Below are 14,217 nucleotides of genomic sequence, written 5' to 3'. Positions count from 1 at the left end.
GATGCAACAATAGGAATGAAGTGGCAGTTGGAAAGGAAAGAATGCAGTGGTAGAGAGAAGACTCAGGTGGCTATGGGATGACACTGATGGCACAGGAAAGTTCAGGTAGGTATGGATAGACCCAGTGTACGGCACAGTTAAGTTTCCTTCTGAAGATGTTCAGAAAGTTGCTGAAAACATGCCTGTTTTCCCTGGCTTTGACTCTAGACTTTTAGTTGAGCTATTATAGGATGTTTTGTTGTTATATGGAGTTTCCCTTTTGAAAGTTTATGATTTCTTTAATTTCCTTTTCTTTTTAATTGTACTTAGCTTTTAACGTCTGTCACCCTGAGTTATCTGCAGTTGAGTGACCTCTAAGCTGAACTTGAATGAACGAACAAACAAACAAACAAATAAACAAACATGGCAGTGGTTAAGGAGAGTTAAAATAATCCAGAGTGGTCCTGCTTAACCTGTGCTCCAAAATACGTTTGTTACATTCATTTTTCACTTCATATGTATCATTAATACATTCTCTGATTCTATGAAGAATAGGGAAAAGATTTATGCCTATACTCTTACTTGGAAACAGACCAACTGCACCTGTGATTTCTTGTGGGAGAAAAGTTACTCAGAAACATTGTAAATTACAATCATGGGGATGGGAAAGAAAGGTGCTATAACATGTGAATTCATAAAATGTTCTGGTCTAATAATGCACTTCAATTCCAACTGTTTCCTGATGATTTGCAAATATTAAAATCAATAACCAACTCAGCAAATTTATACATAGACAAAAAATGAGTTCAGAGTTAACTGTACAAAAATCCAGTCCTGAAATATGTGGTGATTACATAGAACAAATACAGGAGAATATTTGTACATCAGGGTTAAAATGAGGGGTCCTTGGTGCTCTCCGAACTTGGTTGTTTTCTTGCAGACATTTCATTACCCAAACTAGCTAATATCATCAGTGCTAGTAATGATGTTACCTAGTCTGGGTAATGAAACATCTGCAAGAAAACAACCAAGCTAAAAGAACCTCTGATTGCATTGAAATATTACTACTTGAACTTCACCCAGGTTACATTCTTGCCTGTTTCTCCCTGCTGTCCTCTGAAAAGTTGAATTAAAAAACACCATTTGCAAGTATTTCCTTAATTAGTTCCAACATACGACAACTGGAATGTTAACTGATGGTTCCTAATTATTAGGGATATGCACACTTTATAATTTATTAGGAAAAAATATTGATCATTGCACAATCACAGCATCTCTGGGCTATTCATTAAAGCACACCTGTATTTAAAAAAAAAAACCTGAAAAAAAGATACATCATGGCATGCACAGCTGTATCAAATATATTAAGATTAGGAATTTTTCTTTTGAAGAAAACACTCAAATACAAGCTCCCCACACCCCATTCCATGCAATAATTAAATTATGACAAATTGTGGTACCTAAGGGATTTCAGTTTCCCACAAATAGTAGAAAGACATTAGAAGTGAAATTTATTTTGAAATGCTACAGCTGCATTATGCACGTTTTCAAACTCAGATACTGCACCTGAGTAATGTAAGAATATTGTTGCTGCAAACTTTATGCATAGCATCCGAAGCTGGTATAAATTTACTGTTATGATATTATATTATTTGCAATTTGTTGATTGTGTTAGAAATTATGTAAATAAGCAATTGCAGATTTACACAGACCTAATTACAGATTTACTACACCCATAATTGTCTTAAATCATACAAATAGCTTACATAATAGGATAGAAAACTAGTATGGCTCTCGTTAAATATTTTATGCTTAAATGGCAGCCTGTTAGATCAGTTTTTAAAAAAATATGTTGTAGTACTTAGAAGAGAAAATTGTATGATTTAAGTGATCAAGCTGTTTCTTGCTATCAGGGCATATAAATGTTGTGTTTTATTTTTGTATGGACTTGTTTTACATTGTATTTTGATGGAGTCACTGAGAATTTTTTTTATTGTGGCAGCATACAAGTATATTTAATAAATAATTAAAATAAATCTTATAAATTAAATTACTTTGTTAGGAATGTGAAGATTTATCTTTGTATATATTCAATCTAAATGAGACCTTTTAGCATGGATTTATAGGTTAGTACAAACCAGCAGTATCAAAATATTTTAAAAATTCTAATTAAAAAGTATTTTTCAATGTAAAATGTATTTTACTTAGTCTATTCTGGTTTTATATTTATGATGTTACATTTTAATTCTGTCATCCTTCGATGCTTGGTTTTAAAGGTTTCTTATGTTGGGAAAAGTATGTAACTTTTGAATCTGAAAATTAGATCAAAATTAAATTGAACTCTGTATAAAGAACAGCCATGGAAGTACAATCAGCAGTTGAAATGTAATGCAAAGTATTTCTATAATAAGCTATATAATCAAAAGAAGTAACCTTGCATATTATTGAAGCCTGTAAACCTTATTTTGGGCGTGTTTCTGATAAAATATTGGTCCTTTCTGTCACATTATTTTTAGATCTTTCAAGTTGCTTACATCATCATAAAAGCTGCTAATGCTCCAAGGCCTGGAAACTGGATTCTGGAACGTTCTGTGAATGGTATTGAATTCAGCCCCTGGCAATACTATGCAATTAGTGATACCGAGTGTCTAACCAGATACAACGTGACACCAAGACTTGGTCCTCCTACATACAAGAAAGACAATGAAGTGATATGCACTTCCTATTATTCTAAACTTGTTCCACTTGAGCATGGAGAGGTACATTTTCTTTTCGTTCGTGTGCCTATTATTTGTGGAGGGAATAAAATGATAAAGTGTTAAGAAAAATCACTCTGCTGAAAAGTTAATCCTGTTTTTCCTTCATCTTTTATCTGTCATTAGTAGCAGCTGAGGCAGGTGTAATTTCTGAGGATCAGAAGCTTTCCAATTTATGAATCACTCTTGGGGGGTTTTAGTCTCCACGCAGGTAGAATCCCACAGATCTGGTACAGTGGTGTGTTTCAAATTTTTTTTCTACCGGTTCTGTGATCGTGGCTTGGTGGGCGTGGCAGAGGAAGGATATTTTAAAATCTCTGTTCCCACCCTACTCCAGGGCAAGGTTACTGCAAAATCCCCATTTCCTCCCAATCAGCTGGGATTGGGAGGCAGAGAATAGATGGGGGTGGGGCCAGTCAGAATTTTTACTACCGGTTCTCTGAACTACTCAAAATTTCCGCTACCGGTTCTCCAGAACTGGTCAGAACCTGCTGAAACCCACCTCTGATCTGGTAGTATCGGAACAAGGTAATTATTCTGTTTTGATACTAAACTAGTGCAACACATTGTAAGTGGGACTTTATTTGAAAAATGTGCAGAAGTTGAAATTAGTGGAAAGTACTGCATGGAGGCTGCTAACCAGTAGTGGGTTTCAATTTCGTTTGCTAGCAGTTTGCTTATGGGCGCGCACGTGTGCATGATGCTTCTGCGCATGTACAGAGATGTCCGGATGGGTGAGCAGAGCCTCCTGCCGCTGCTGCTATTGGTTCGCCCGATCCAGGGCGAACCGATAGCAACCCACCCCTGTTGCTAACCCAGGAAAGGCAAGGTACAGGGATCACATGTCTTTATAAAAAAACCTACAGTGGATGCTACTTGTTTTCTAGGGATAATTTAAGGTGTTTATGAGAGGGTTAAAATATCTCTTCTGCTGTGAACCTGTTCCATATTTTGGATACCCCTTTTGAAGATGTTGACCAGATGCCAGTATCTATTTCTAATAAATGAGAAGGACCTTATTCTAGTTGCTTTTGTATTTTTCTCCTAAGGATGTGAATTTGACTGTATGCTCTCATAATTTATAAAATTGATTTCGATTTGTATTGATTGTTATTTTGCTTTACACTTGTATTGTTATTTTAAATGTTGAGATCTACTTTGTTTGCTTATAAAAAGAGGACAGTTGATAAGCTTCATAAATAATTAAATAGCACAATAGATAAAATGTGTATTCTCCTTTAGCTGGCTCTCAATTGTTTTGTAGGGAAAGTTTCTAATAAAATAGTTCAATTGCTTTAGGAAAAAATAACACGGAATAAAAATCTAAATGACTGTATGCAGCTTGAACTCTGAAATAATTGTTGGCATTGTTTCAAGGAGAGCTTGATCAAAAGAGCTGGAATTGGCAGATCAACAGTTGATTGTTATTCCTTTTAAGCATCTCTATTCATACTTGCTGTCTGGCATAGATCAGAGAAGCAACCCATGTTGTAAGGAAATTGTGCATTGAAAACTAACCTACAATGAATGTTTTTCCTTATATACCAGCAAATAGAACTCTGACCTCAATACAAAGTTACTAGAAAAGAAATCTAAATTTTTTCTTAAAAGAGTATGTGCTTGGAACTAAAACCACTACTAATATTAATTTAGTAAATGTTAAATTACTGCTTTAGACCCAGTTACAAGCATGGTCCAGCATTAAATTTAGATATCAGATTGCTGGATATTCCTAATGTTTCCTGAGCTGAAACATTTGTTTTAGTCCTCATAATTGAAAGAAATTTAGAATAAAGCATGTTAGGAAATTTTAGTAGACTTTAACTGGGTTTAATGCTTTCCTGACTTTGAATGTTTTATAGTTAAATTGAATTAGCGCCTATACGTTCCAGACAGATTTTATATCATGGAGAATTCTTTGAATTAAAGTCAACATCTGGAGAGCATCCAAGAAGGAGAAGGCAGGTTTAAGTTCTCAAATTATTTAAACAAAAATCCAGCTGTCAACTTCAGGCACTGTCTTCATCCTGCTGCTGCTAGCCAGGGATTCAGGCAGTGGATGAGGGGGCAGCTCTAAGATGTAAACACCAAGCCCTGCAGGGTAGTGGAGTCTCATCTACTGAAGGGAGATCTCTAGGCCCAACAAGGGAGTGGGACAGGATGGTGAGGTATGGCACACTTAGTTGCAAGTAAGGCTGGAGAGATTGTAGTGTTTCCCTGGGTGAAAGTAGAGGCTATGAAGAAGGCACTGTTCAGAGTATTGTCAGAATTGTAGGAAGTGGAGGGATGAAGGCTTCTTGGAGGGCCAGGGCATGTTCTGCATCTCACATTGGAAGGGCTTCAGCAGGCTTCAGTGAGGTGTAGAGGTGAGCCCAGTAACAGCAGAGTCTACCTTTAGGCCCTCTACTTGTTCTTGGCCAAGACTTCATCCTAACAAAGCCTTGCAGGGCCTGTGGTTTCAGTGTGTTGAAATCCACACATTAGTTCTTCACATGTGCACTCTGCAGGTTATAAGTGCAGACGAGCTGTCAAGTTGCCAAATTCTGATCAGGCGAAGACAAGGGCACTGCAATAGCCAGAACTTTGAGGATCAGCAGTAACTTTCATTCAATGTTGCTGTAACTCTCAATAGTTGCTTAATGAATTGTTGTTAAGTATAGCTCTCCCTGAATTTCCCAGGACACAAACACAGATGTAACAGATGGGGAAAAGAGAAACACACATAGGCAAACATATGCACAGATGGAATACATTCCATTATTTTGTTACAACGAATAAAATATAAATTCTTCCAATGTCCAATTTTGCTAAATGGGTAGGGGAAAAAAGTAAGAAATATGCTCTGCGTACATCTTGGCCCATTCTGAGCTTTAACTTAGTGACACTTTCTCTATAGCCTACAGTCTTAGTGACCAGTCCATTTTTCTGCCTCAGATATATCATTCATTTTCAAGTTTGAATTAGACTTTTTTGAGCTGTTGGCTTTTTAAAAAAAATAATATTTATTAAATTTCCAAAAGTTAAAATACACAATACAAAAAAACCCTATAAAACACAAAAGCAAAAAGTGTAAAACAAACAAAGACTAACACATCAAAATTACAATACTCATAACATGAGCTGTTGGCTTCTATTGCCATTCCTCATAGTTTTTTTTCTCTTTGGAATTTTTCTAGTTCTGCTTTTAGTACCTTCTTTTTAGGAATTGCTACCTATCTTAAGCTCCTTTTGCTGTAGGATCCTGCAGTCCTGCAGATTGTTGTTGAGTTTCCTTTAATCTATATTTTTGAAGTTCAAAATACCTCTTTAAGCACATTTAGTATCCTGTAAAATCCATACGTTCAGCTTGATTGCATTTCCACACTGTTTATTTCTTTGATTTTCCTCTGTTAGTTAGTAACAGGTCAAGGACTGCTGATCTTCCTGTGCCTTTTTTTCAAACTTCTAAAGCAGAAATTTGTCAGGATTGTGAGTTAGAAATTTCCAGGGAGGGCCACTGTTGGCAGAGTTTATCTCCCCATAGAAAAAAAGGGTTTGTATGAGATACAGACAGCTGATTCAACATCTTTAAGAAGGAATGTAAGGGGTGTGTGTGTGAGGATGTATTTAGTGAACTTAATAGAATTTGAATTTGGAAAACCTTAGGCAGATCAGTCCAGTTCTGTTATTGTGTTCTTAAGTTGCTTAAAAAAAAAAAAGAATTTACTCAGACAATACACTGCTTATTAAACACTCATATACGTTAAAGAAAAACATATAAATAAAAAACAAAAAAAAAACTTTGAAAAAGTAGCTTTAGATAAGTAAATATAGACACAAGAAGGAATTTTATGTATAACAAAATGCAAATAAGAAAATATAGCACTATTTGGCCTGAGTTTCACAAAACTTTGATGGTTCACCATTTTTCTTTTGACCTGTTTTGCTGGCACACAAAAGCTTTTTTTTGTTTTGTTTTGTTTTGTTTCTGTACTATAAGCTCATTGGCTCAGATAAATTATTCTAAATTCTTACAGAAGCCTATGAATGAGGAAACACCACAGTTATTTTTGCACAAATGTGGACAATGTGTTTATAATTAAATTAGTCTTATTGTTTAGATACACACATCTCTGATCAATGGGAGACCTAGTGCTGATGACCCTTCACCAACATTACTGGAGTTTACCTCTGCAAGATATATCCGTCTCCGATTACAGCGGATAAGAACTCTTAATGCTGATCTCATGACCCTTAGTCACCATGATCCTAAAGATGTTGATCCTATTGTTACAAGAAGGGTAAGCAGATGATGTTCATTTATCAGTGTTTGAAACCTGTTCTCTCTGCCTTGAGAGAATTGATCCTATTTGTTAATTTTTTGACATGGAAAAATTAAGACACTTGCTTAACATTGTCTTACGGGGTGCTTTTTAAATAATATTCCTAGAAATCAGGAGTGCTGAGAGATAGTAATATGCTAAAACAGTGTATCTGATGATGTGATGAGACATGGGCTGCTATTCTGATCCAGCTCCCCAAACACGACAAACTGTCTATAGTTAAATCAATGATTCCTTTATTAGGAGTGCCAACAGTCCCGGCAAAAAGTATCTCTCTCACCGCAGGCTAACATGTCTGTCCAGCAGAGAGATGAATAGTTGTCTGCCACATCTATTCATCTCCACTCCCTGCTTTTTATCCCCAAAGCTAGAGTGGGGCTTTGCTAGCAGCGGTGGCTCTTCCAGCCCAAGGATCAGCCCACAGATTTCCACTGCTCTCCTCTCCTTTGCCTTCTGTGCATCTATGCGTAGGCACTGGACCCAGCTGTTCCTCCTTTTCCTTATCAGCCACCTCCAGACCTGGCGGCTGTTGACTCTCCATCTGAGAGCTGATGGACAGCCCAGACTCCGTCTCTGTCTCTCTCTCTGACAGCTCCAGTCCCTCTTCCCTCTCGGAGCTCTTAGGTTGCCTTGATGCAGACCCTGACTCCCACATCACCTCCACATCTGATTCAGCTGCTGGAGGGGCCAGTGGCCAACAGGTCACAACAGCTACCTTCCACATTAGCCAACTATCTGTTTGGTAACCATGACGAGGGATTTAAGTATGGATTTAGACTTCTTTCAGGGTCAATATGTTTATTACCTAGTTAAATAAATATTAGTAAACAAGAATTGCTCTTCAAATACAGAATTGATTGCTGAAGCCAACATGTGAGGCAAGGAGCATGATACTATGTTAGAAATGCACTGCCTTAACACTGACTTCTAGCTCATAAACTTTGTTCTGTAAAAATCAACAGTACATACTCAATTTATGCACCAAGTATACTTTTATATAAAATACGGATAGTATCTTGATATCGTGATATATTGTGAACAGTGCTTTGTTGTAGAGTAGCAACAATAGCAGTGAAGTAGTATTATCTGAAGCAGGGATATCAAACTCACGACGTCATGTTGTCATTACGTGACATATCATGACTTTTCCCCTTTGCTAAAACATAGGCTGCGAGTTGGACAACCCTAATCTGAAGGCTCTAATACTATTTTACACTTAGCTTAACCTAACAGGTGCCATAACCATGCTAAAACTATTCTTGTTTCATTTCTATGAGAAAGAAGACATATAATTAATTTTTAAACTTTCCTTAAAAACAATCTTATTAAAATATTTCTGTACATTAAAATAATTTTAATTTTGAACACAAGTAAATCTGAGTTCATACAATATAATGTGTTGTATTGTGTTGTATATGTATGTCCTTGAACAGCTTTATGTTATTGGTAGGGATTTTTTCATCTAGCATAAGAATATGACTCCAGTGCCCTGACTGATCAATGTAATGTGTGTGTGTGAAGACCTTCTCATGTAAACTCATATGTAAATTCTAACTGAAGTCAATTGCAATTTAGAAACTGGATTTTTAAAAAATTACAGTTAAATATTTATGCATCATTTTCTAATGAATATTGGCTATTGGGTTTCTAATATTAAATGCATTAAACTTAATGAATCAAACTTTGCTTTATTTAGTATTACTATTCAATAAAAGACATCTCTATTGGAGGTATGTGCATTTGCTATGGCCATGCTCGAAGTTGTCCTTTGGATAAAGACACAAAGGTACTATTTTTTTATTTCTTCCTATAGACAAATATACATTTTTTTCCTTTTTTGAAAAGCAAGATTATTTAGAAAGGTAATATGGTTGTCTGCTATTTATTGAAATGATAGTATTTCTGACATTTTTCTGTGCTTTATCTCATATTAACTTTACATGAACTAGAGGGCCTTTTAAATCAGAGAACAAATACATACAAATCACAAAAAGCTTACAGGAATAGGAACAGCATCCAGTGAATTGCTTTAACATTAAGTAGGAATTAAGAAAATATGCTACATAAAAATGTATAAACTCAGTTCGAATGCATTATATTTCCTTTTCTGGACATCTTTTCTTACCAAATAAAACTTTGTATACACAGTTACACATTCATATATAGATAACATCTGCATGCAAACAAACAGCTGTGCAGACATGACAAGTGTTAACAGTACCTAAGCATTGCACAAGCACACTGCCTTATGAAAACTTGTTTAAGACCTGAATCATTAAAACGTCTTAGATTTTTTAAAAAGTCTCTTCACATTTTTCTGTTATTTTCATAGCTAAGTGCTTGAAGCATCTGAGAAATTATTTTGTAAATGAAATATATACTACAGTTTATCTTTCTATATTATGCCTTAATGTATTATTAGCTTTTTGCCTTCTAGCAAATTTACTCTCTGGTAATTTGTTCTTTTTTATGCAAAATGCTGAAATTACTTATCTACAACCATGCACCACATGTTAATATGCATTATCCAGAGAATCAAATAGGTGATAGAGAATCATGAGATGGAGTAAATTAAGAGTGACTTGTTACTGAGAGTTGGATTTTAAGACCATGAAATTTAACAGGCTTTTAGTTCTTGCTGGGAAATATATGCTTTTATTATTTTATAAGTAGAAAGAAAATAGGACAGTTTCAGGAAATGGACAATTAAGATCCAAATAGATTACACAGAAGTGGTGTTTAATGAAATATATAAAGTCATAGAGAAAAGCCAGCCATGAGATTAAATAGAGATTTACCATTTTAAATACTACGCAATATTCAAATTTTTTGGTTTTCTGTTATGTGGAAAGCCAATGGTAAAAAACAAACATCATCTGGAATTTTGTTTTCAGCTCTAATGAACCAGATACTGTAAGTAAAGGACTGAAGCAGCAGTAAAGAATTTTTCAAAGGACATTGGCATATCAGCTTCTGCTGGACTTTTTCCCCAGCTTTTAAGCTCTGGGTTTCCATATAGTCCGCCTTTTAAATAGTAACCAGGTCAACCTTTGCTCCACTTTTTCAGAACAGCCTATGTTAAGTACAAACAGATATAACTTTCTCCAATTCTTTATTAAGTCATTCAGTTTCTCATATCTCCACTTAAATAAATATCCACATTTGCACCTTGTAGAATCAGTCTGTGTCATCAACAAGCAGCTTTGCTTGTTGCATCTGGATTTTAAAAGAAGCTTTTCCTTTTCCTATGTCTTTTGTTTTTCTTTTGTTCATACTATTGAACTACTTGTATTTATCAGTTCCTTGAGCTATTGTTGCTTTTTCGTTGGATTCCTACAACTCTTACAGATGAGATTTTACACCAAGATTTTGTACAGACTTGTAGTATACACAAGAATCTATCCAGCCCCAAACACTTAGAGGATATTTCAGGAATTTCTTAAATCTGAGATAAATAGTGTTGTCTTAGAGTGATTGGTAATATAATCGTATTATAATTTATTTTCATGTAGAAACTACAGTGCCAGTGTGAACACAATACTTGTGGTGAAAGTTGTAATGTGTGTTGTCCTGGCTACCATCAGGCACCATGGAGACCTGGAACTATTTCTGCTGGCAACAAATGTGAAAGTATGTGGTACTAAATGACAGCTCCTTTAAAGTTTACCACTTTACTGATTAGATAAGTAATCCATCCATCACTAAAGCCATGAGTTTGACAAGGGGAATTCTCTTTAATGATGCATAAATATTTCTAATACTCAAAATTTATGAGTTGTAAAATTTAAACCAAGCTTGTAAACCTATAAACTTTTCATTATTTCTTTGGAGCATAAGTGATCAGTCAAGTAAAATTTAGATATTTGTTTAATTTTCATTCTAATCTTTACATAAAATATATAATCCAGTATCTATATATTTTGAGGAACATAATGCATTTATTAAACTGAATATCTCATGTTAGGTATAAATGTATTCTAGAAAATTAAATGTGAATTCATAAATAATCTTATTAGAATAAAATTGGGAATACTAAATAAACACCAGCAGCATAATACTCTTTTTTACTAAAAGATGTATGAATAAAGCTATTTTGATTAGTAAAAGATGGGAGACCAAAATTTTTATTTGTTTGTTTGTTTGTTTATACCACCCATAAGGCAACTCTGTGTGGCTATTAATGATTATGTATTTTAATAGAAGATTAAAGTCTTCCATCAGTTGAGTGTTATGTAAAAGGATAATTTTATGTGTAGAATATAATGTGTTCAGTTTGTTTAGCTGGTTGATTCACTTATTTACACACACACACATTAAAAGAGTATTGGTTTTTTTTAGGATGCAACTGTCACAACAAAACAGAAGATTGTTATTATGATCAGAGTGTAGCTGATGAAAAAAAAAGTATAAACATATTTGGTCAATTCAAAGGAGGTGGAGTATGTATAAATTGTACACAACACACCACTGGAATAAACTGTGATATGTGTAGTGATGGCTACTACAGACCACAAAAAGTAAGAGAATTCTGAAATATTGTATATCATTACTTGTAAACAACGCTAAATGTTCACATCTAGGGGTTTTTTTTTGAGCCTTACTTCTTGTTCATTTAATATGTGATTAAACTTCTTGTTCATTTAATATGTGATTAAAACCATGTGGATTCATACTGAAAGGAAAATGGAAAGGCTTCTAGGAAGTCTTTGCAGCCATGTAAAAACAGTTTGTGAAAATAATATCTTGTGTATATTTTGTGTTATTGTAGCTATTATCTATATATAAAAATTTAACATTTGTCAAGAGGTCATTTACAAATACATATTAGATCAAAAGAAGGGTTTTCTTGGCTTATAGGACCTTGTAGTAGCAACTTCTCAATTTAAGAATCTACCCCATGAAGTCTTTTGCTGTGTTACAGCCTCATCTATGCCAGATTCCCTATATTGTGTCTTTTCCACACAGGGTCAAGTTGTAGGGCCAGGGTTGTATAGATGCTCATGTTTTTAGAAATAAATCTGTGTTCATTTTTGTAACATACAGAGTGTTTCCTGATGCCATAATAGATGGTTTCAATATTACTTCATTTATGCTTGCATTTATCTAGTTTTTGCTTTGCACTCATCCAATGAAAATAATTAATCATCCTTGCTAGTTGAGATGTATGTCTTCATATATATTCCTAAGCAGGAACAAGAATTCATTTTCATTACCAATCAATAAAAATTAAAATATTCCAGGTGTCTCCTTATGACAACAATCCTTGCCGTCCATGTGAATGTGATTTATTTGGGTCCTTTGGCTTTGACTGTGTTAAGGATAATAATCATGCTGACTCCCAAAAAGGTAAGAAACAACCATAAAATTAATATAAAATTAAATATAATTTCTTTGGCTCTTATTAGTACCTATATGAAGAATAAGCAACTTTCTTGTATTTGTTTTATTTTTTTCAAGATATTCAGCCTGGTCAATGTTATTGCAAGGAAGGGTATGCTGGAAAAAAATGTGACCATTGTGCCTTTGGCTACAAAGGTTATCCAAATTGCATACACTGTAATTGTAGCCTCGTTGGCAGCATCAATGATGATCCATGTAATGAACCTTGCCTTTGCAAAGTAAGTACATCTCTGATTTTTACTTTGATTTACTATACAGTGGTACCTTGGTACTCAGCTGCTTTGAAACTCATCAAATTTGGTACTAAATGTATTTTATGTGAAAAATTTGTCCTTGCACTCATCGTTTGTTTGGTACTCAATGTATAAGCTTGAGTTTGTGGGTAATGGCTGTCTTGTGACACTACTTTATTCCTTATGGGAAAAATTTGTTTGCTATTCATCATTTTTGGTACTATCTGCCTCCTGGAACTAATTCATGATGAGTACCACTGTACTAAAATTTTAATAATAATAATAATACACTTTAAAATGGAAATTTGTCTGTTTATTTATTTTGGGAAATTTCTCTCTTAATAGCAATCTTATATTTAACAATTGAGTGGAGTTTAAGCAAAAATCTCCTAGATCTGGGTTTAAACTAAGATTCATGATACAGGTATATCATACATTTTATCTTGGCAAAATTATGTATCAGATTTGGTGAGTAAATCTTGGCTTGGAAAGAGCAATTCCAAATTAAGATAACATTAGTTTTGTGAATTCATTAGTTTTTTATTAACCATTCACATTTACCCACACATTATTTACTGAGCAGCAAAACTCTACTATCTATAATGAAGTTGATGTTCTAATATGATTTTATAAGCTTCAAGAAACTTCATTTACCTAGCATTAGGCTCAATATTTAGCTTGTAAGTGCAAAATAAGAAACTGAATGAAATTTGAACCAAAAAAGATAATGGCAAAAGTTGACTTTTTTTTGTGACCATGAAGTAGATTGACTTTTTTAAACTGATAATTATCAATTATGTGGAGCCTGTGGCCTCAGTATTCGTAACCGGTATGATGATTGGGGTCTTTGCTTGTCATGTGACATTCTTTGTCTAAAATACAAAGTATTTATGGACACATAATATATAAGGGGTGAAAAGTTTTTACTCAATACTTTATTTCAGAAGAAAAGTCCTAGAAAATGTTAAGGTAAAATTGCTAACTATATTTTATTGTATGCTGGTTCTGATTATGTTCATAGGAAAATGTAGAAGGAGAAAATTGTGACCGTTGCAAATCTGGATTCTATAATCTCCAAGAAAGAAACCCACAGGGTTGCACTGAATGCTTCTGTTTTGGTGTTTCTGATGTGTGTGAAAGTCTTCCCTGGCCCACAACTAAGGTATAATATGACTAATTTCCCACAATTAGTATCTCATTTGTTTTCCTCAAGCATAAACACCCTTCTTGTGTTAATCTTGCTTGGCAGGCATTCCTTCTCAGACTGATTTCCGTAAATGCTTTTACTCTGTTAATTATTTCACTCAATAAAAACTTAGGTGTAAAAATGCTGCAATTTAGATTCTAAACTAAAAAGCCAAATAATAACTAAGAAATGGAATACGATAAACATAAAGGATTGGATCCCAAATGAGAAAAACATAATTCACATTTTAATTTTATATGTGTTTAAATTATAGAAAGCAGCAAATTATCTAAAGATATATTATAATATTTGAAAATACTGTTCAGTTACAGGTTTGTATA

General features: G+C 34.2%; 1 protein-coding gene across 1 annotated transcript in view; it reads left to right on the top strand.

Moving 5' to 3' along the window:
• Positions 1-14,217, top strand: part of LAMA1 (laminin subunit alpha 1) — a 103,801-nt gene that overhangs the window by 17,597 nt on the left and 71,987 nt on the right. Inside the window, exons 4-11 of the mRNA XM_058177297.1 lie at positions 2,496-2,738; positions 6,836-7,015; positions 8,754-8,843; positions 10,570-10,687; positions 11,396-11,574; positions 12,298-12,403; positions 12,515-12,675; positions 13,712-13,852. Of these exons, the coding sequence (XP_058033280.1) occupies positions 2,496-2,738; positions 6,836-7,015; positions 8,754-8,843; positions 10,570-10,687; positions 11,396-11,574; positions 12,298-12,403; positions 12,515-12,675; positions 13,712-13,852 (1,218 nt within the window). The remainder of the gene's footprint in view (positions 1-2,495; positions 2,739-6,835; positions 7,016-8,753; positions 8,844-10,569; positions 10,688-11,395; positions 11,575-12,297; positions 12,404-12,514; positions 12,676-13,711; positions 13,853-14,217) is intronic.

The sequence above is a fragment of the Ahaetulla prasina genome, chromosome 3 (genome assembly GCF_028640845.1).
Source record: "Ahaetulla prasina isolate Xishuangbanna chromosome 3, ASM2864084v1, whole genome shotgun sequence".
Taxonomy (NCBI): domain Eukaryota; kingdom Metazoa; phylum Chordata; class Lepidosauria; order Squamata; family Colubridae; genus Ahaetulla; species Ahaetulla prasina.
This window is presented reverse-complemented; position numbering and strand designations above follow the sequence as displayed.